This window comes from Diospyros lotus, chromosome 12 (genome assembly GCF_014633365.1).
Source record: "Diospyros lotus cultivar Yz01 chromosome 12, ASM1463336v1, whole genome shotgun sequence".
Lineage (NCBI taxonomy): Eukaryota > Viridiplantae > Streptophyta > Magnoliopsida > Ericales > Ebenaceae > Diospyros > Diospyros lotus.
The window spans coordinates 6,048,693-6,072,420 of NC_068349.1; the positions used below are offsets into that span (position 1 = coordinate 6,048,693).

The 23,728-nt window shown below is 36.3% G+C and overlaps 2 protein-coding genes across 3 annotated transcripts; both read left to right on the plus strand.

Moving 5' to 3' along the window:
• Window positions 1-110: 110 nt before the first annotated feature.
• Window positions 111-12,273, plus strand: LOC127786605 (probable glycosyltransferase At5g03795). Of its 2 annotated transcripts, none has more exons than XM_052314101.1 (5): window positions 111-425; window positions 1,752-2,654; window positions 2,749-2,879; window positions 10,585-10,948; window positions 11,291-12,273. In XM_052314101.1, exons 2-5 carry the CDS (start codon window positions 1,797-1,799, stop codon window positions 11,960-11,962), a joined length of 2,025 nt encoding a protein of 674 aa, XP_052170061.1. In that variant the 5' UTR covers window positions 111-425; window positions 1,752-1,796; the 3' UTR covers window positions 11,963-12,273. The 2 variants fall into 2 exon arrangements, with proteins under 2 accessions (XP_052170061.1, XP_052170062.1); XM_052314102.1 differs by having other exon boundaries at window positions 10,600-10,948.
• A 4,713-nt stretch (window positions 12,274-16,986) lies between these two features.
• On the plus strand, window positions 16,987-18,176 carry LOC127787327 (uncharacterized). Its single transcript, XM_052315306.1, has 3 exons — window positions 16,987-17,302; window positions 17,796-17,912; window positions 18,013-18,176. The coding sequence occupies exons 1-3, from the start codon at window positions 17,150-17,152 to the stop codon at window positions 18,085-18,087; spliced, it is 345 nt and encodes a 114-aa protein (XP_052171266.1). The 5' UTR covers window positions 16,987-17,149; the 3' UTR covers window positions 18,088-18,176.
• The last annotated feature ends 5,552 nt before the right edge of the window (window positions 18,177-23,728 follow it).

Genomic DNA, 23,728 nt, shown 5'->3' on the forward strand with positions numbered 1-23,728 from the left:
TTAAAAAGATAGTAATAATCACTGCAACGGTATTATCGTTTGTCCACGTGTCCGCAAAACGAGAATATATGAGCTGTAACCAAGGAACAAACTATAATAAATAAATAAATGAGCAGCAGTAGGAATCATGGAGAGAAGAGAGAGAGAGAGAGAGATTTTGTAAGTATGTCCTGTTTGGTTGCCAAGAAAATGACTCTGTCAACTGCACCGCAAGTGTTCAAACGATTGCTTAATTGACTAAAAGACCGCAAGGAGGTTTCCCCTTGCTCTCTGTCGCTCTGTTTTCTTTGCTTTCCCCCGGTTTTCCTCGGCTGCAAAACGCAATCCTGACTGTGTGGTGGCTGCTCTTCCCGTCGATCTGATAATCGAAGCGGCGTTCCTGCTAGTTGCAGTTTTCCGGCACTTTCAGTTCACTTCTCTTGAAGGTGATTGCCGCTCGCTTTTTGAGTTTGTATCTTGTCTAGGGTTTTATTTGATAATTCTTGATCGTTTTGTCGAGTTTTAGTACTGGCAGTTTGTTTGAATTAGCGGGAAGATGAGTGGTGAGCGTAAGCCATGAATTAAGTTGGTGAGCGTAAGCCATGAATTAAGTTGTTCCTACTTCTTCTTCGGGATTGGCCCTGCATATATGGTTTATGGCATATATGGTTTATGTTGAGAATCTATTCATGCTCCTACTCGGCTGGTGTGTAAACAGGTGAAATAAAGGGATAACCAATTTGAAGCCTTTCTTTACTTGGTTCTTGACAAGTTAAACTCTAGATTAAGCACAATGTTCGGTTTGTGGCGAATGGCGCGTTTATATTTTGCATATATACATATGCAAGTTTCTTGAATGTTATTCCCTAGCTGTTGCTTGTTGAAAGCCCATATATGTTTAGGATGAATTGGAAGAGTTCATGCAGTAGTTCTTAAATTTTTTTAATCTGTAAATAGTTCTTAAAATTTCATAGAAATCCAAGCAAATTTCATAGCTTGGATTTTTAATCGAGGAAGGTGTTTTGGGTTTCCAACTTCTTGAGCGACCCAGAAGGTTGAACTTGCAAGAATTTGCGTTTCTATTTGTGCGCTCTCTCTTTCTCTGGAAACTGGTGAAGTAACATTAGGTTATTACCCTCTTCCCACTTTTGCTGGGGAGAAATGTTAGAAAAATAGGATAAAAGTATGAGGATAAAAAATTAAAGAGTATAAAATTGAATCGGTTGAGGCATGCAGTCACTATCCTTGAAGAGTAGATTGTGCCCCTCAGCGTATGAAACTCAGTGCAGCAGGTTTATGACGGCCAACCCTCCAGGATACAGCAACCACGCAAGTGCAAGCATGCACTCACAATGCACAAGCTTAATCGGCTGCTCAGAGTGTTCTTTAACATGTATGAATCACAGAGAAAACAGTAGACAAGGAGAAATATAAGTGTGTCTTTGCCAACTCAGAAGTCTAGTATTTATAGATGCAAATGCTAGAAAAAGCATTGAAATATGCGTTACAAAAATTTAAACACATTTACTTCTTCAGTTACAAAATTTGAATTTGAAATTCTTAATCTTCTAACACATGACAAATGAATCTAGACACACAAAACATTCAATCAATTAAAAATATAAATCAGATTTAATAAGAAGACTGTAACTAATAATCAATATTTGAAATGATTTTGCATATTAACTCTATGGCAATAGCGATGTCCTAAGTTTGTGAATACGAGAAAATGCTGCCAAACTGACTCAGTTTTGGGCTTGGAAAATTCGCAGGTCAAATAGAGGCCAATAAAATTCAATATACCAGTTAATCTGGATATGGGTCATGACTTTCGATCCTTATTCCAGGTGGAGACGAGGAGACTGGTGTGGGTAATTTCAATGGTGTTTGCTGTTGTTCTAGTTGTGCAATACATCGAATTTCCACATCGTGGTGCTATATCATCTATATTTTCAGCTAGAAAGCCTAAAGTTATTGGATATAATGGTTTTAACTCCAGCGGAACAGATATTGCTTATAAAGTAGATAATGTAACCAAGATCCCCGAACAAAAAGGAACAGGGCCCAATGATGATATTGAATCTGAAATGGACGGAGATTTAGATGATTCTCACGAATTAGATAATGATGCTGATCCTGAAGATGAGTCTCCTTCAAAGGATATTATAGAGCATAGCCAGAATTCAACTGTGGAGAAGACAATTACAAATAATGCCTTAGCTCCACAAAAGCGTACAGAATCTGAATACAGCTCCTTTCTGAATAATGTTCCTACTGATAATAATACTACAATAGGCAGTATTTCAGAGAAAAGTGCTTCTCTCGCGGCAGATAAAAATGGAAGTCTTGATGCTGCAAGCCTGTCACCTGCATTACCACCTATACTTTCATCACCTAACTTAAACACTCCTTCCAATGTGAATAAACAGTCACAAAGTCACATGATATCTGCTCATCTTAATACATCTTCAGCAGACAAAGCGATAGACAACATAATCTCCAGTGGTGAAAAATCTGGGGGATTGCAAAGTGATACTGTTCTGTCTGAAAATCGCTCTTCTAGGACGAATATTTCAGTTCTGAAGGAAAGGTCTAAGAGTACCACAGCAGCAGTGGTATCAATATCTGAGATGAATGATTTGTTGCTTCAGAGTCATGCTTCATCTTTTTTGGTGGTATGAGCATTTCTACAACTCGGTTGTTCTGAGGAGATCTAATTTGTTGGACCAGTATCTGAGTTTAATTTTTTTTCCCTGATTTACTTTGTAGAAACCAAGATGGTCTTCAGCAGTGGACCGAGATCTACTGGATGCAAAATTACATATTGAGAATGCACCTGCCATAGAAAATGATCCCTGGCTTTATGCTCCCCTCTATCGGAATGTTTCTGTGTTTAAAAGGTAATCATGTTGAGCAAGAGATTCCATTCTGGGCATGTGGTATTCACTTTTTGTTGCCTGCACATTGTATTAGCAGAAATCTTACTGCTAACATGTCCATTAACCCACTACCACCAACACAATCATAACTTTATCCAATTTTCTGTGTGCATAACTACTAGAAGATGTTGACAGATTATTTTCATAAAAACGTGAAACATGTATTTTGAAAGGCTATTGATTTCTCTTCTTTTTCTTTGATGAGCCAACAGAAATATCTATTATGAATCCATTTTATAGATCTTATTAGGAACCTTGTGTGCTGATGCTGCTTGTCTTCTCTTCATACACTCCTTGTTTACAGACATTGACACTTTTTGTAGGTTATACTTGCTTACTGAAAATAAAAACAAAAGGTAACTGAACTTGGAATTTTTGTATACTTGGCATTCTGTCCCCTTGAGGATGCCATAATACTGAAATCTATTAATGTTGTGGTTCTAGCAGTTTAGCTTATTTTCATTACACAAGAGGACCTTTCATCTTTGAACTTTTTTATGTTAATGTTAGAAAGTAGGCGTCACTAGGTTTTTTGTCGTTTGGTTCATCATTTTCAACCTGTTGCTTATGATGTCTGACGCTTGTCAAGTGGTTTATATAAAAGCTCTGTTGAAACTTTTTCCTGGGTTATTTATTCATTTCTTCTAAATGGTACATTGTGAATACAGGATAGCAAGATGAAAATGTCAAACCGTATATAATTGGAGCTTGTGTGGTCGTTCTGTTCAACCCTCTGAATCATGGGCAACCTAGTTTATGACTTCAAGAAGCAAATATCGCCTAGTTATATGAGATCTTGCATCACATGAGTTAGAAAATAATATAATGGGCATTGATAGTTAACCTGTATGACTATGCATTTTGTAAATTAACCTGGACTCATAAGAATTTTTTGATGAAATTCCAGCGCAGGAAAGTTAAATGAATAATTTATTCTGCTTGATTTCTCACATCTTCAGTTGAGATATCTTTAAAATTTACTATGTTGAATTCAGGTAACTAATTTTACTAAAATAATGAAGGGGTTTGTTTCCAATGCTTCCATCCAGGTTGGTCAAGAATTATAAATGCAAAGGCAAATATCATTCCAAGTTCAGTGGAGGTAAAAAGCAGCATTTGAGAAAAAAGATGGGCAACCTAGGACTCATTGACCAAGAGATATGTGAAATAACAATTTTAGCATCCAACTTGGCCAATATTTTTATTCAATTAGTCATTTATAAGGAATGGTTTATTTAGAACTGAGTGTGTTTTTTGACTGAAACATGTTTGTGATTCTATAATGCCAAAGAATTCCTACTGTCTCTTCCTAATATTGAAGGGACTCTGCTTAGTGCTTAATCCATCAAGGCAATAAGCTTCTGCTTCAGTCCCACACATTATACAAAATAATTCGACCCGCCCAGGACAATATGATGGATTTCTTGTAGTTAGAATCCAAAGGAAATAAACTATTAGAGACTTGAAAATAAAATCTCTTGCTTTGGATTGTAGATACATCTGTCTCACATCAGAGCTTAAATTGCAGTCCATGTTTGTTACAATTGTTTTCTCAAATGCCAGATATATCTTTGTGTCCTAGGGGGTAAGATATTTGTGTTTTATTCTTCTTTTATTTTGGCAAAAATCTTTTCATGCATAACATGATAGTAATATACTTAGCCATACAGTGAACTAGAAATATTAGCGATTCTTGCTGATAGAATATCAAAGTTGGCATGTTGGAATAATTTATCCAAAGACCGAGTGTCTGACACATTTACTTTACACACTTAATATAGCAGTTTACCTGAGTGGCTGTCAGTGTCATTAGGGATTTCTACTAAATGGAACCGTCTAAATGTGTGAGGTTCACATCTCAGACACTCAACGGAACCTGTAAACATTGTTGTAAAACTTTACTACCACATCTAGTAATTGAATTACCCTACGTGACTTCATAAAGCTCCAAGTCGTATGATGCTCTATATTACCATGCAATAATATTGTTCACGAAAAAAACACAAACATTAGGATATATGACTATCTAGTCGTTCCTTGGAATTAGAAAGTGTTGGACGAAATTCAAAGTTGAAGATTGTTTATGAAGGATAAGGGCATCCGGCCATGTAGATTGAATCATTGTAACTTATAATTTAAAGTTCGAATGTGTATGTTTGGATTTTAGGTTATCTCTATAATTTAGGAGATAGTATTTCCTAAGTTTTAGGAGATAGAATATCCTATCTCATCTCCTATTTTCTAGGAGAAGAGATAAGGATAGGTAGAGTATTTAACTTCTTGTTCTCAGCACATTTAGATTCAATCAAACATTACTTTTTTGCTTGTTTCATGGTATCAGAGCCTAGGTTAAGCCTCAAGTAGTTTTTTTGCCGTTTGTTTTTCCCTTTTTTTTTTCGAAAAAAATCATGACTGATGCAAACCAAAACCCTACCCTTATAGAAATTTCAGCCACTAGTACCCCAATTGTTGTTTACCATTCGATTCCTTCACAATCCGTTTCTAACATGTCCAGCCATTCAATCGACAATCACCCACTACAAATTACTCACCATAAGTTAAATGAGAGTAATTTTAGGGAGTGGTTTCAATCAATTTTATTGGTGATCAAGGGCAAAGGAAAAGCAAGATATTTTACTGGTGTGACTCCAGCTCCTTCGCCAATAGGCGCCTCTTATGGCATATGGGAGGTAGAAAATTCAACCATCGTGGCATGGTTGATAAATTCCATGGAGACTAGGATTGGAAGGACATACCTCTTCCGCAAAACAACCAAGGAGATTTGGGACTCGGTGCAAGAGATGTATTCAGATTTGGAGAATTCATCTCAAAGCCTTGAGGTAAGGTCAGCCATAAGGAACACCAAACAAGGTCATCTAAGTGTTACAAATTATTTTAATACTTTGGTAGAGTTATGGCATGAGATGGATTTGTTTTATGCTATTACTTGGGAGAGTGTTGTTGATAGTGTTAAATATAATAAGATGATTGAAAAAGATCGAATTTTCGATTTTCTCCATGGACTTAACAGTGATCTAGATGAGGTACATGGCAGGATCTTAGGCACTAAACTTCTGCCCAATTTAAGGGAAGTTTTTGCAGAAGTTAGAAGAGAAGAAAGCCGCCGAAAGGTTATGCTTCAATCGACTACTGATTTGACTAACCAACATTCAACCCTTATTACTGTTAAGCAAGGGGATTTTGGTCAAAAATATTCCGGGAGAGAAAAGCAATGGTGTGATCATTGCAAGAGACCATACCACACATGAGAGACTTGTTGGAAGATCCATGGCAAACCAGCCAATTGGAAACCAAGGAATAAACGAGAAGGCAGCAGATCAGCCTATGTGGTTGCTGCATCTAGTGAAGATGGGCCAAAATCAGGTGGAGAAAAAGGATTAAAACCAGACCTAAATCTGACAGAAGAACAAATACAGACACTGTACAGACTGCTTAGTCAAGGAACAAGATTGGCTGATTCTTCTAATCCTCAACCTACAGCCTCCGTTGCTCTGCAAGGTAACCCTCACTGCTCTTTAGTGTCAAAACAGATTCCTAAGGATATATGGATAATAGATACAAGGGCATCTGACCATATGTCAAGTTCCATGAAATGTATGACCGAATATAGGCCATGTAGAAAGCTAATTGAGATTTCTATGGCTGATGGTTCTACCTCTCTTGCTTTGGGTCTTAGTAAAGTGTGTATTTCAAAGTTAAAACTTGATTCAGTTCTATATGTTCCAGGATTAAGTTACAATCTATTATTTGTGAGTAGGATTACAAGTGACATGAATTGCAAAGTAATCTTCTTTCCATCCTATTGTTTATTTTAGAACCAAGCCTCGAGGATGATGATTGGCAGTGCTGAAGCTAGGGATGGCCTCTATTGGTTGCCCGGGAACTCATTAGAAACTGCTCATTCGAATAAATTTGTTTTCAATGTTAACGCTAATGCTAAAGCTATGTTATGGCATAAGCAGTTAGGACACCCTAGTTTCCCTTACATTAAATTTTTGTATCCTCAATTCTTCATTAATAAAGATCACATTTTTTCATGTGAGCATTGTACTCTCGCAAAACAATCTAAGGTCCATCATTCCATCCAATCTTACAAACCCTCGTCTCCATTCCATCTAATCCATAGTGATGTTTGGGGCCCCTCTAAACTCTCAAATATTCCAGGTTCTAGGTGGTTCATAACCTTCATAGATGACCACTCTAGAACATGTTGGGTATACCTTATGAAGGAGAAATCCGAAGCTAGTGGTATCTTCAAACGATTTCATCAATTTGTTGTAAATATGTTCCAAGCTTCAATTCACATTCTTAGGACTGATAATGGGAGTGAATATTTTTCTTATGACCTAACCAATTACTTGCTTGATCATGGGATTTTACATCAAAGCTCTTGCCCCTACACACTACAACAAAATAGTGTGGCCGAACGAAAAAATAGGCATCTCTTAGAAGTTGCAAGAGCAATGATGTTCACAACCCATGTCCCTCATTCCTACTAGGAGGAGGCGGTTCTTACACCAGCTTTCCTTATAAACCGTCTACCCTCCAAGATCTTGAACTTTAAAACCCCCATTGATACCCTTTGTGCCTTATATCCTGATGCTCCTTTTCTCCAATCCCTTGTGCCCAAAGTGTTTGGTTGTGTTGCTTATGTTCATAATCACAGTCTTTCTTGTACTAAGCTTGATCCCAAGGCCCTAAAATGCCTCTTCATTGGTTATTCTCCTACCCAAAAAGGATACAAGTGTTACAGCCCTATAAACCGAAAATACTATATTTCCTCCGATGTTACATTCTATGAGGATATTCCCTACTATTAGTCCAACTCATCTATGGATCCTCCCACTGATCCATTTTCTACTCCCACTATTTCACTGCCAGTGTATTCTCAAGGGGGAGAAATTATTAAAACCTTTGATAACACACTAACAATGAAATCCCCTCCTACAACAGCAGCTACAGCTCTAGCTGACCTTGAATTAACCACTGATTCTAACACAACAGTATTTGGCCATTGTTCTGGTTAGAACAATACCAAACCAACTGACCCTTTGTTTGTTTATTCTCGACGACCAAAAGACCAAACTAAGCTGCAGCAGTGTCAATCATCTCTACCAACAGTTGCTGGTCCTTCAGAAGACGTCTACAGGACTGAAGAAGAATGTTTAAAGGACAACCCTGAAACAAGGGAAACTCTCAGCAAGGAGCATGACAGTAGCAGTGATGCAGCACCTGAGGACGGGCTAGATTGGGCAATGCCCATAGCTCTACGAAAGGGGGTAAGGTCCTGTGCAAAATACCCACTGAAAAATCATTTGACCTATGCTAAGTTGTCTCCTAAATTCAGAGGGTTTATTGCTAAAGTTGATAGTATAGTTGTTCCAAAAGATATCCAAGGAGCAATGCAGGATCCTAAATGGAAAGCAACGGTTATGGAAGAAATGAAGGCCCTGGTGGGAAATGGCACTTGGGAAATGGTGAGGAGACCTTTAGACAAGAAGATTGTTCGATGCCGATGGGTATTTACTGTGAAGCATAATGCTGATGGTAGTGTTGAAAGGTATAAAGCCCGGTTGGTGGCCTAAGGGTTCACTCAAACATATGGGATAGATTATGAGGAGACTTTTGCACCTGTGGCTAAGTTGAATTCCATCTGGGTAATCCTTTCTATTGCAGTAAATTTAGATTGGCCATTGTTTCAGTTTGATATTAAGAATGCATTTCTTATTGGGAACTTAGATGGAAAAATATATATGAGGATCCCACCTGGTTTTGAAGGGGAGGCTGGCATAGGAAATGTGCGCAAGCTAAGAAAATCTCTATATGGATTAAAGCAGTCACCTAGGGCATGGTTAAAAAAATTCAGCATGACCTTAATTCAATTTGGGTATCAACAGGGACAAGCTGATCATACGTTGTTTGTGAAAACCACAGAATATGGGAAGAAATCTATTCTAATTGTTTATGTTGATGATATCATTGTAACAGGTGATGATCTACAAGAAATTGAAACCTTAAAGGGGCAGCTGAAGGTGGAATTTGAAGTCAAAGATCTCGGGCTTATGAAATACTTCTTGGGTATGGAAGTGGCTAGAAGTCAAGAAGGGTTATTTGTATCTCAAAGAAAGTACACCCTGGATTTACTAAAAGACACCGGGATGTTGGCATGCAGACCTACTGGCACTCCACTTGACAAAGGCTGGAAATCAAGAGAAGAAGAGGGTGATATTTCGGTAGACAAGGAGAGGTACCAACGCTTGGTGGGAAGGTTGATTTATTTGTCTTTGACTCGACCTGACATTGCCTATGCAGTAAGTAAAATAAGTCAATATATGCACTCACCCACACAAAGACATATGGATGTAATATTTCATATACTAAGGTATCTTAAATGAACACCTGAAAAAGGATTAATGTTTCGAAAAACAAAAGAAAAGGGAATTGAAGGATTTGTGGATGCAGATTGGGCAGGTTCAAATGAGGACAACGGGTCAACAACGGGATATTGTACCAAAGTATGGAGAAATGTGGTGACATGGAGAAGCAAAAAACAATCAGTGGTGGCTAGTAGTAGTGCTGAGGCAGAATTCTGAGCTATGGCGGAATTCCGAGCGATAGCTCAAGGAATATGTGAAGTGATATGGTTAGAGAGGCTATTGAAGGACCTAAAGATACCCTTGGCTCAACCTACAAGGGTCTACATTGATAGTAAGTTGGCAATATGCATAGTAAAGAATCTTGTTCAACATGATCGCATGAAGCGTGTGAGGATAGACATAAGTTTTATAAAACGAGAAATTGAAGAAGGAGGGATAGTCTTGTCTTATATTCCCACCGAGGATCAAGTAGCAGATGTGTTCACAAAGGCTATGGTGAGACCGGGGTTCGAATTTCTAATTGGCAAGCTAGGAATGATGTGCATCTACTCCACAGTTTGAGGGGGAGTGTTGGACGAAATTCAAAGTTGAAGATCGTTTATGAAGGATAAGGCCATCCGACCATGTAGATTGAATTATTGTAACTTATAATTTAAAGTTTGATTGTGTATGTTTAGATTTTAGGTTATCTCTATAATTTAAGAGATAGTATTTCCTAAGTTTTAGAAGATAGAATATCCTATCTCATCTCCTATTTTCTAGGAGAAAAGATAAGGATAAGTAGAGTATTTAACTTGTTCTCAGCACATTTAGATTCAATCATGCATTACTTTTCTGCTTGTTTCAGAAAGTAATGTCGTGCCAGTTACACATCAGCACACAACACCCTTATTAAGTCTGTGAAACATATATGCAGATACTCTTCTTCTTTTCTTTTCTTTTTTTCCTGGTATTGATGAATCTTTTCTCATCCCATTCTTGCCTTTTAGCTTAGGAGATAGGATCCAGACTTACAGATTGAGGAATTTCTGCATTGAAAAAATTAATTCATATTTCCTTACTGTCAGTGCACTAGCACTTCTATGTTTTTGTAGCTTAATGTAGTAAAAGGATGTCCTAACAAGTATTTGTACTAGCAAGTAATCTGAATCTGCTAAACTTGTAATTGTGTAAGAGCTAAAACTTTTTCTACATAAAATTGTGGCCAATTTTTTTGAATACATGAATTTGTTAAACAAGTTTACCAATGTGTCTTAAAGTTCCAAAAGCATCAAAATTTGCAGGAGCTATGAATTAATGGAACATATGCTGAAGGTGTATATCTACAAGGAGGGAGAAAAACCTATTTTTCATCAGCCAGTGCTCAAGGGAATATATGCATCTGAGGGATGGTTTATGAAGATGCTGAAAGCAAACAAACAATTTGTCGCTAAGAATCCAAGAAAAGCCCACCTGTTTTACTTGCCTTTCAGTTCCCGAATGCTAGAGGAGACACTATATGTACCTAACTCTCACAGTCGGAAAAACTTGGTCCAGCATCTGAAGGACTACCTAGACATGATTGCGGGAAGATACAGTTTCTGGAACAGAACTAGTGGAGCTGATCATTTTCTTGTTGCTTGCCATGACTGGGTACTATGCGTGTTTCCTTCTAAATTTTCTTTTTCTATATTGATACTAAGGACCCATTAGATCTGTAAATGCTTGAAGATGCTATAGAGGAGGCTTATAGAAAGCATTTTTCTTTCCTTTCGCTAGTGATTTCCAACATTTAACCGCACACAAGGATCGCTTCAAAAAGTTTTCATGCATCTTCTAATTTTTTATGTACTATAAAGTGATTTTTTGCTCTTCACAACTATGTCATGTTGTTTTTGATGTCATACCTGTCAACCTCTGGATGTTGAATGATCTGGAGATCTTCCCCAATGTGAAGTAGTCTAATGAGCTCTCCCTTGTTTTATTCCCCTACAGGCTCCAGCTGAGACGAAGAAAATTATGGCTAATTGCATAAGAGCACTCTGCAATGCCGATACTAAAGAAGGCTTCATACTTGGCAAGGATGCGTCTCTTCCTGAAACATACGTCCGCTCAGCTCAGCATCCCCTTAGAGAAGTTGGAGGCAAACCCCCTTCCAAACGCCAAATCCTTGCCTTCTTCGCGGGCAACATGCATGGTTACCTCCGTCCTATTCTGTTACAGCATTGGGAAAATAAAGATCCCGACATGAAAATATTCGGCCCGCTAGCCAGTAAGGTTAAGAAGGGCCAAATGAGCTATGTCCAATACATGAAGAGTAGCAAGTACTGTATATGTCCCAAAGGCTATGAAGTCAACAGTCCCCGAGTAGTCGAAGCCATCTTCTACGAGTGTGTTCCCGTGATCATATCCGACAACTTTGTACCCCCCTTTTTTGAGACTTTGAACTGGGAATCCTTCGCTATCTTCGTCCCCGAGAAGGATATCCCCAATCTGAAGAACATACTCCTTTCGATCCCCCGGAAGAGGTATCTTGAGATGCAGGGCAGGGTTAAGAAGGTACAGCACCACTTCCTCTGGCACTCTAAGGCGGAGAGGTATGATATCTTTCACATGATTCTCCACTCTATCTGGTTCAGCAGAGTCTTCCAGATGAGAAGCAGGTGATATCCATCTTGATTCCAAAGGATTGACAAGGATCCATGAGTCTCTCTCTCTCTCTCAAGCTGTACAAATTCATTGTTACAATGCAGAATCATAGTTTCACATTAATTTGATTGGGGTTCTTGTAAATGCTCTTTGAGTTCCTTCATTTGTTGTACATATACTATAGTTTACATTAGCATAAAAAAGGAGTCACTGACTCTTTTTGCTTATCTAGTTCCTTCATGTATGTATTTGTCACGCAACGCATTTCGGATTCTATTGTTTTTATCTGTTACATTCATTCAATTAGGGGTCAAATCTTTTATTGGTAAGTCCACACACATTTATTGTTTTGTTGGCTGGCACATGCTGTGGGTGGTTATTTGAAGGGAAATGATAAATGACAGTTTGTGTTTTCATTAATTCAAAATGTTAATTTAGAAGTTTTTAAACTTGGTTATATTAAAATTAGTTTCTACTTCATATTTTCAGTTAATTTAATTCTTAATACTGTATCTAATAAAATAAGACCTAAGTATATTACAAGATAAAAGTAATTAATGCCTTCTATACAAAAAATGTAAGTAGTTAAAGACAATATATTAAGAAAATAAATTATTATGATACAAAAATAAAAACAATAAGTTTGCGTCCATTATTATTTTTGTTGGAGGATAAACATTGATAAAATCATAAAAATAGTGAATATAATTTTTAAAATAACACAGGATGTAACGGTAACTGTAATTAAAAGCGTCACCAATATTATGAACATATAAAAAAGATATATTTGATAGTGGAACTTTAATTTTTTGTTTTTTAAGTAAAATTTAAATTGAGATGTATTGAATGTAGTGAAAAATATCAGTTCCAAGTTTATATTATGATAGATTTTATAAGTATGAGTTCAAATATTATTTCTATTTACTAATTTTTTAAGTAAAATATATAAAAATTATTTTATTAACAAATTTTTGTGAAGTTAAAATAGAGCATTTATTTATAAAATATAAAAGATTTATCAAAAAATAGTTTGTTAGCACAAAAACCTTAGTGCATGCAAAACTGAATTTTTGTTAAGTTTTGTAAACGATACTTTTGTGGTTTAACACTTATCTTGTAACATATATTTTTTATTAAAATAAATAATATTAACAATAAAACAGTAAAATTAAAGATATAAAATGGACAATTTCATTATGATAACCATGAGAGTATGAAATTCTTGATGACCGAATGATTTAAAATGAGTAAACGTTTGAAAATAAGACTCTTGTGATGTAGTGCATAATATATAAAAAATAATAATGTAAAAGAGTTTGCTTTCGATTAACTCTTATTTAAAATAAAAATAAATAAAATATAAATACAAAATTTATTTAAATATTGTATTAAAATAAATATATAAATAAATTAATTAATCGGAGTCATATGTAATATGTATGCCACAAGTTTCTCCAAGCTTTTTATTTTTCATTTTTTTTTTATTGTGAGGGGCTGCTTTGGCCCTTGCAATAGCAAATCTGCCCTTGCCCTTGTATTTAACGAAATTTATGAAGGAATATGTGGCATAGCATTTAATATAATATATATCCTTTTATTACATAATAATCACATCCCATTTTGGCAACTGGCATGACTTCTGATGGTTCGCTTGCGGTTTAATGACTTCTGATGGCAATTGCCTTCTGTTCTAACTTGAGTATACTAAATTGGGAAAAGATCAATTCAAATAAATATATGGAAATTCTATCACAAATTTAAATTTCTATTTAAAAAGGTAAAATTTCTCGTCTTAAAAGGCCTCTTCCCACCAATCTCACGTAAAAAGAGAGGAAATTAATCAAGAAACCCAAGGCTAAGGATCGAACACAGGACCTCTCATCATCTATATAATGGCTACAATCTAAATTTCTTAAAATCGTGCTCGTCCTCAACTGCTGGACTATATCTTAGAGGACATCTAAATCTCTATTCTCTCTTATTAAGAATAGTCCATGAGTTAAAATTTAATTATTCATGTAAAAGTAACTATTGTATATGTTTATAAAAAGATGTAAATTCTAAAAAATAGATATATTATCTATTGTATATTGTTACTTTATTTTATATTTAATATTAAAACTAATTAGATGGTAAAAAATTATACAAAAAAATCAATCTTTATTTTTATTGAACATATTTTAGACCAAATCAAGATCAAGAATAATTATTGAATGCACTCAATTTTAAATATATTTGGTGATAATTGACTCTGATAATGTAAAAGTAACGAAGATATAGTTTTTAATAAAATGTAAAATAACTTATAATAAGATTACTTTTTTAATATTATTTTTATAATACAACACAAAAAAAAAACAGGATAATGCTAAATAGATATTTTATGTAACGGCCCGCCTCCCGGAGCCCCTACCGCGGATAGAGGATCCGTGAGAGGGTCATTACTAAAAATGATATCGAACAATGTGGCACCTACAACACACACATAACCCTTTTTGAAATCATAATTTTTTCTTTATTACAACATCTCATCATAATCTTTACAAATCATTCATCAGTTGGGCCCCACTTGGGCTTACATAACATACGACAAACTCTGAAAACATAAACATTAACCTTATTAAGACACGATGACACCCAGGATCTAGGTTCGGGAGAGCTCTGCACTTGCTACCATGACATGTCAATCTGAACCCAACCTCGATGAACGTACCTGGAATGATGTTAAAAACAACGTGAGTCGCGAGACTCAGCAAGCTCTAGAAAAGAAAGGCTGAGGGCTTAGGATATGACTCTTCCCATGACACCCCATGCAATTCATGTCAATGAAATCACGCCATGTCATGAGCTATACATACCTTACTTCTACATGCATAACATAAAATAAACTGCACATAAGGAACCAGGGGCCCACATAAGTCAAACATTGGCACCCGGGTCCCACATACAAACCTGTTGTAGCCTAACATAGGCTACCATATCATCATTCTCTTAGACCAGCCTTTTCCTGACATGGTCGGCTTTTCCTGACATTCAACTTTTGTCTTTTCCTGATACTTGTTACATATTTTTCCTGATTCCCATCATATTCTCATGTGTTCATCATGTCATACATCACATAATCATATACTTCCGCGATCTTGATCTTCCCTCGGGCCAACCCCGAGCTAAAATCTAAGCCGAGCCGAAGCTCACATGAGTCGGTACTCCCGACACCTGGCACGGTACTCCCGTCCAGAATAACAGTAACATTAAAACCATGCAATGCAACACATAAGAAATGCAAGGGCTTCTGTAGCATAAACGTGATGACAAGGCCCCCATAAACCAAGCATCAGGCCCTGCTACGCCTCACATAGGAATACACACATGCGACATGCTCTAAATGCATATGCTCGCCTAGGATACCCAAATTGGCTCTTAGACCAACCGGGTCATGTAAATGTTCACACATCCCGTCACACACAAAGCATGTCCCCACGTGAATGCAACCCAGCCCATTGAAGCACACACATCATGAAATGCACAAACCAAGGCGGGAATCTGGAGTACCAGCTCTTCTGGCCGTCTAGCGCTTATCGTAACAACCGATGACTGACGCCCATACATCCAGCCATCAACTGCCACGACCCACGGTCAACAGTCAGTGGCTTTGTATCCATACCCTTAGACACACTTACCGACACCATTAACTTTTATAGCCTATAAACTTAACATTACACAACATTTCTCCATAACTCTTCATGTACATAACCACATAACATCATGATATCATTCTCATTCTTCCTCATTCATAAAAACCATCTCAACATACATAATAGACTCTTTAGCACATTTTCCTAATTCTGACCATAACCAATTTATCTAAGAACCTAACCCCAACGGGTTCGGCATCATTCCCAAGGAAAGCGGAGCGATACGAAGCTCCGTAACGGTTGAAATAAAAGACGCCATGACATCCTTACTTAGCTTATCCCATTAACAATAAACTCATTAATAAAATAAAAGTCATAAAATGGTTACTACGCAGATTATTATTATTTGTGCGTAGAACCGAGTCATGGTGAGGGAGGGTTTAGAGTAGAAGAAACCTCAAAGACTTTCAAGGGAAATAAATAACGCGAAGAGAGGGTTAGGAGCTTGCCTGTAGATGGTCGATCGTAGCTTCTCTCACACTTCCGCTGCGAAGTAAAACGTTTAACATAAAATAATAAGTTTACGGCCTATTTTAATCAAATCTAACCGTATAAAATCCGTAATTTAAACATATAATACTTATAATAATTTTACCCACTTACCCGAATATTTTAAACACCAAATAACCACCCAAATCCTTTGATTTTTCCTCATTTTCCTTCATTCCTCGCACTGCTCGAGCTCCCTCTTCTCTTCCATATTCCTGTGAGCGCAGCATGCTTCTTTAATGGCTTCCAACCCAAGATTGCATTATATATATATACCAAAGTCAAGTGGCTTCTAAGCCACAAAAGGGTAATGGCCAACATAAGGCCACGCACACACATACATACATATAAATATATATATATATATATTAAGTAATTAATTTAATTTGATTTACTTTATTATTATTACTATTATTATTATTGTTATTATTGCTACTATATATTATTTGATTATTCTCATTAATACTTTCAATTAATTTAATTAATCACCTTAATTTCCTATTTCTTCAAAATATCATAAATAAGTATTTTCTTAAAATCTCCAAATATTTTAAAATATCCTCAAACACCCAAATTAATTATTTTTACTTATCTCCAAATTTTTTTTTAGGATGCTACATTTTATTTAAAATTTGTGCATATAAAACAAAAATTAACTAATAATATGAAAGCAACACGGGTACCACTATTTATATTAATATTATCTGTAAAGTGTCAAATTAATCTTTCTAATTTAGTCGAAAATCTAAGGACATGGGGCGTCAGTGTAATTAGCCAATAAAAGAAATCATTTCAAAGAAATCTGCTTGACAGGTTTCTTATTTCTTAAATGCAGTTAAACTGCATCAACCAATATCTTTCAATGCCTTTCCTTTGACCTGAATTTTCAATTCTGTATTTGTTTTACCACTTTTCATTCTTATCTAACATTCATTTCAATAGATTCAGAGAGAGAGAGGGAGGGGGGGATTAGATACATCAGATCAACAGGTGGTGGGATTGGCAGCTGCAGGTGCAAGACATGGCTGCTGAGACCAAATCTACTGTGGTAAAGGTCAGGCCCAGCAACGCCAGTCAAGATGCTTCATCCAAGAAGAAGATTGCTGCGACCTCATCCAAAACCGCCCTTGATCATCCAAAGTCTAAATCCACCACCACTGTCTCAAAAACTGAGGTAACCTAACCCACCTGCTAAAGGTCTTGCCTTTTTGTTAGAGATTTGGTTTTTCTGATAATGTTTTGAGTTTTGAGCCCCGAATATGTTTTTATTGGCAGGTTGTTGGTGGGTTGTGTGCGTTTCTGAATTGATTAATTTGGGATTCAGATTTGTTCACTTTTGATAATGTTTTGAGCCCCAATTGATTGATGTTTTGTGTGATGCGCTTTTCTAATTGGTTAATTTTTTCTTGTGAATTGAAAGCTTTGGGTTTGTGAGACCGTCCATTTACAAATCATGTTCGAGAAATTCGTTGTTTTAATCTTGGTATTTTACTCCCCTTTGGATCGAGAGACTTGAGGGTATCCTTTTGGGTAGCTGAAATTCTATACATATTTTTGTAGATATCATATTCATGTGTATGCTTTTTCTTGTTTGCATATATATAGATAAATATACTTTGCAGTTAGGGGCTTGATAATGAGTTTTAATATGCATTGTTCAAGTGAAGGTGAAAGGCAAAACAACATTGACTTCATCGAAAACAACAACGAAGACAACTACTGTGAGAACAAGAGAGAAGAAAGTTTACAGTTTGCCAGGCCAGAAGCATGATGTTCCTGAAGAGGTTCTGAACTCGTGACATGATATCAGCTCTGTTTCTTTGCTAGGAATTTAATAGTTACTCAATCCTATTTATTTCCCTAATTGCTACTTCTTGTTTTCAGAGAGAACCCCTGAGGATATTTTACGAGTCATTGTCAAAGCAGATACCTTCAAGCGAGATGGCGGAGTTTTGGTGAGTTTCCCTTATAAAATTTTCTATACTTCTTGTTTTATTCAACCATACCTTGTCTGTGTCTAAAACCAATCTCCTGAAACACTATGAATGTGGCATTATTTGCTCGACAAGTGTTTTGAAACCCTTGATGTCAGGAAAGAATATACTTGGTGCCGTTAAATAGGAATAGGGAAAGTTGGCAATTGTTCCATGCAATAAAGGGGATTCTAGTTAATCTTGGGGTTTTGACTCAACAATGAATTCCCTTGAAAGAGAATGCAGAAAGCAAAAAGGGAAAGTTGATGGATAGAGTGAATATTCATGGCTTGGCTGTCGGGAATCTCTTCAATGAAACCATATTGACCTGTCCTAAAGAGAAATAATGATATTGGGCTGGCTTGAATCATAGTGCTCCTCAAGTGCATTTCTTTGATACAAAAAAGGGAACTGAAATAAGATGAAGCTTTCATTCAGGTCAGAAATAGCTAGTGAAATAAGGAGATTGGATGATGGCTTTGCACTTATCATAAATAGTGCAGGTAAGCATGGTCTCTGGTTTCAGACAAGTACTACTGCACTCAATAGAAAATGAAAAAGAAAGCTTGTGTGTGTTGGGGGGGGGGGGGGGGGGGGGACAAATAAAGAAACAGATATATATTTAAAAAGAAAAGGCACCAATGCATTCTAGTGGAAATTCTTCGATCCATTCTATGGATCAGGTCACTGATACTACTGCTAGTGCCTTCAGAATCCGTCCCTACCTGTCATAAAAGAGAAAAGGACTCTTCTATCCTCTATAAACAGTTCTTCTCATTGGAGAAAATGAGGGAAGTGGTATGAGCTAAAAGCCCTACAATTTGAGAAGTCCAGAAGGAAAATTGGAATCAAGAGGGACTAAATTTCTGGTTACTTCTAGCCTAGGTATGTCAAATGAAGGGCAAATACTCATAACAATAAGGTGATAAAATGTGAAGGAAACATGATGAGAAAGTACTACCATGTTTACTTTTGATTGACAGGTAGTTGTTGCTTCCTAAGCTTCCAAGAAGATGCTGTTTATAAATAGATTCATGAATCTGTATTTGGTCATGTTATTTCCAGTTAGATGTATTGTCCTTAACTAGTAATCTTCTTTTTGCTTGACCTTTCTTATACAACCATGACAACCATGGAATAACTGGTCCAGCTAGATGATTGGACCCCACAAGATAGAAAGTAAAGATATTAGTTGCATGTGATTAGGATTTTTTTATTTAATCTTAATGAATTTTTATTAAGACCAGTAATTAATTATATGGTAGAACTTAAGTGGTATTAGCTTACCATACTAGGTAGGAAAACTTTTAAAAGAGTTCTAGGTGTTTCATAGTCTTTTTTAAGGCTATACAGGTGGCCTATTCATGTAATAGATTAGGGTTTTAAAAGATGGATAAGAGTTAAATATTTTGAAGATCTTTGTGCCTCTCTCCCCCTCCCCCTACTCTTCTTCCTCCCTTCCCTATATCTTTTCTTCTCTTCCCGTATTTCCTTTCTTCTTTCTGCTTCTTTCTTTTATTCTTCTTCTACTACATCTAATCTGCTCCTACTGCTGCCCGAATCTTGCCTGTCTTTTGCTTTATTTCTTTCTCTTTTTCAATAGGTCCTTTGCTCCCTTGTTTGTATTCTCTGTATTCTCGTTCATCTTCTTAGCTTCCCTTCTATTTTCTTTTGCTTCTCTATTCCCTGCTGGAACTCTTTTGGAATCCATTTTCTTTTGTTTCTTCTTTCTCTCAAACTCTCTACATTCTCTGTTGCTTATTTCTTATCTGTGCAACTACTTTTTTTGCTGTCCTCTCTCTCTCCACACATGTTCTTCTCTATTCTTAAGCTCTGTATTCTTAGCTTCTTTAGTTATCCTTCATTACTGCTGTATCATCTGCTATGTGCTATTGCTACTACTGCATTCTTCTTCAACTGAGCTATTTTTTTTTTCTTTATTCTACCATTATGGTACCTAAGCCTGCATCAATGACTCTCCATTGTTGAGCCTGACCTTTTGACCTAGATCCCTTTGACTTGTTAACTAGGCTTAGTACTTTACTATTTCAGAAAACATAATAGAAAAAAATAGAGACAAAGAAAGGCAGGCTCCTTGTTTGATTTGGTTAATACATTTTCACTTGCTTCATATTTTAGATGCAGATTTGGTTGAGTTAGATTTAATTTAAGATGCAGGTCAGGGGACTATCTAGATATAGGAAACCAGATAATAAGTATTCCCTTTCATAAGGATATAGGGAATTCTCCTTTTCAATATTTATGTTTTTATGAAGCCTTTTCACTTACATGTATAAGTTTTTTCGGACTTTTGTTGCACTAAAACTGTAACTAATTATGATAACAATAAAATATGTTGCATGATTGTAATTTATAATGGTTGTTTATGTTTTTGAAATTGTTGAAATTCGTAGTATTCTGATAGGCATAGAAATAGAGTTAGATGCCAGGAGCTTTAGTCCCTCACCTTTCCTTGCCTTTTGCTTTTGGAGTACGTTGAGGAATCACATCCATGGTGCAATTTGATGTAGTCAAACATATTAATATGAGCATTATTTACTGGATCTATATTCTTCCTTCTCTTTGGGGAGAGGGGTGGGGGGTTACGGATCATGGCTAGATATGTAATTTGATTATACATCAAGTGTAGGAATTGAGACAATGGTCCCAATCTATGATATGAACTTGCTATAATTGAAATTGTCCAAGCTTGGTCAACTCAGAGTTGAATCGTATTCTAATGCAGTTATTGATGTTATCTTAGTCAAAAGAAGTCCTAACTTCAGTACAGGATTTTTTGCGCTGTCCCCTTCTGTCTTCTAGTATCAGCTGTCACGTACATAATGGAAGAATTATGTTAGTGCCTTGAGATTATAACTGCAAGCATGATTTTTTCCTACCTTTTTCTTCCATTCATTTGTTCTTTTCCACCATATGGAGGTTATTACTGACGAATCCTTTTAAGTAATTTGACACTATTGGCAGATGGGAGATTTAACCTTATCTTCGAGTGTTTGTTATTTCTCAAAAAGTAGGTACTTTTTAGATGTGTATGAATGCTTAGATGTTTGTAAGACCAACTTTGTAAATGGCACTGAATTTTGGCAATAAACACCAACAGGTGCTAAATATGAATTAATAGATATGAGGACGTTACGATCGATGAGCAGCCATACAAAAAAAAAAAGATAAAATTAGAAATGTCATTATTTGTAATAAGATTGGAGTGGCTCCCATTGAATATGAGATGCATCAAACTTGATTAAAGATAGTTTGGTCATGTGAGAAGAAGACTAATAGAAGCTTTTGCTAGGGGAGTGGATGGAATAAAACTAGTCTTTAACAAAACTGGTAGAGGAAGACTTAGAAAAACTTAGTAGAAAACTCTTAGGTGTGATGAGTTATAAAAGGCCCTATAGAAGATAAGATGGTAGTAAATGGTTGGTGAGCTAGACTTAATGTAGCCCCACCCCTCATAGTGGATTAAAACTTGATATATTGTTGTTCTATGAATGCTTAGGCTTAAATTATGATCATAATCAGAGTCTCCAGCCTTCAAATCTGCTGCTTGCATCACTGTCTGTTGTTTTTAACAAAAAACGTAAATCAGAATAAATAATAGACAGAAAACAGAAAAAATAAAAGAAGGAATATGAGCAACTCAGAATAGGTTTTTTTAAGATAACTTATGACTTAAATACATTTGAAAGATGCTAGAATAAAGGATCATGGCCCAAAATTCTAGTCAGCATAACTAACAACATAGTCCACTACTTAAGTAAAATAACAACTTGAGCAAAATAATAGGAACTAACAATCCACTAACAGTAAAAATAGCTAGTTGAAACAAACTTTGACAGATTCCTAAGGCACGTTTTCAACACTCCTCCTTGCCTTGGAAGCTTCAAACTCCAAGTTTATTCCTCAGAAACTCGAACCTGCTAAGTGAAAAACACTTAGTAAAAATATCAGCAGCTCGGTCCTCTGTTTTGCAATAAACCAGACTTATATCTCCATTTTCCTGCACTTCTCTCAAATAAAACAATTTGACATTGAAATGCTTTGTCTTTCCATGGAACACAGGATTATGTGAGATTGAAATTGCTGCTTGATTGTCCACCAAGATTTTTGTGGTTTGGTCTTGTTCCAAACGTAGATCTGCTAGGACATTCCTCAACCAAATAACCTGATTGACAGCTGCTGTTGCTGCAATGAACTCAGCTTCAGCTGTTGATTGAGCTACTATTTCCTGCTTCTTGGAACACCAAGAGAAAACACCTGAACCCATACTGAAACAATACCCTAAAGTACTCTTCATATCATCCAAAGAACCTGCCCAATTACTGTCAGAATAACCGAATAATCTGAAATTTTGTTCCTTGCAATACTTCACTTCATAATTGACAGTTCCTTTGATGTATCTTACAACTCTTTTTGCTGCCTTCAAGTGCAATTCACTTGCACAACGCATGACTCTTGACAGAATACTTACTGCAAATAGGATGTCAGGCCTTGTTGCTGAAAGGTACATTAAACACCCTATTAATCCTCTGAAATGAGCTTCATCAACTTTATCAGCTCCATCCTCCTTGCTGAACTTCTCTTTTTGATTCATAGGAGTGTTCATTGCTTTGCAGTCATCAAGGTGGAATTTCTTGAGGATCTCCTTTGCATACTTTTGACAAATAAAAATTTCATGCTTCCTTTGAGTGATCTCCATTCCCAAGAAATAGGTCATAAGACCAAGATCTGTCATTTCAAAACATTCATCATTTCTTGCTTAAATTCATCAATAAGTGCTGCATTACTTCCTGTCACCAGAAGATCATCAACATACAGAGAAATAATTAGGATTTCTGCACCAGAATGCTTAACATAGAGTGTAGCTTCTGATAGGCTTTTTTGAAAACCCAAACTCAACAGATGATCATTAATTCTGCTATACCAGACCCTTGGAGCTTGCTTTAAGCCATAGAGAGCCTTTTTTAGCTAGTAAACTTTGTCTTCCTGGCCTTTGATTACAAAGCCTTCTGGCTGATCAACATAAATCTCCTCCTGCAAAAATCCATTGAGAAAAGCTGACTTGACATCCATGTGAAACAACTGCCATCCCTTTTGTGCTGTAATGGCAAGTAGCAATATGATTGTATCAAGTCTGGCAACAGGAGCAAAAGTGTCAGAATAGTCAATCCCAAATATTTATGCATAACCTTTCACCACAAGCCTTGCTTTGTGCTTGTTTACAGAACCATCAGGATTGAATTTGTTCTGAACACCCATTTGACACCTATGACATTTCTATCATGAGGTTTTAGTACCAGTTCCCAGGTCTGATTTTTTTCAATCGTGAACAGCTCTTCTTGCATTGTTGCCATCCATTTTTGGTCCATCATAGCTTCCTTAAGCTTGCAGGTTCACACACTGCTACATTGCTTCTTTGATAGATGTCAGATAGCAATCTGGTGCTCTAATAGGTGGATACTGTGTCTTCAAGTACCAACAGGATTTTCATTTTTCTTTGAGTCATTCCAACTCCATTTTTGGTCCTCCATGAAGTACACATCTCTACTTACTAGGATTTTCTCTGTCTGAGGCTGTGAAAAATCCTATAAGCTTTAGAGATGGTG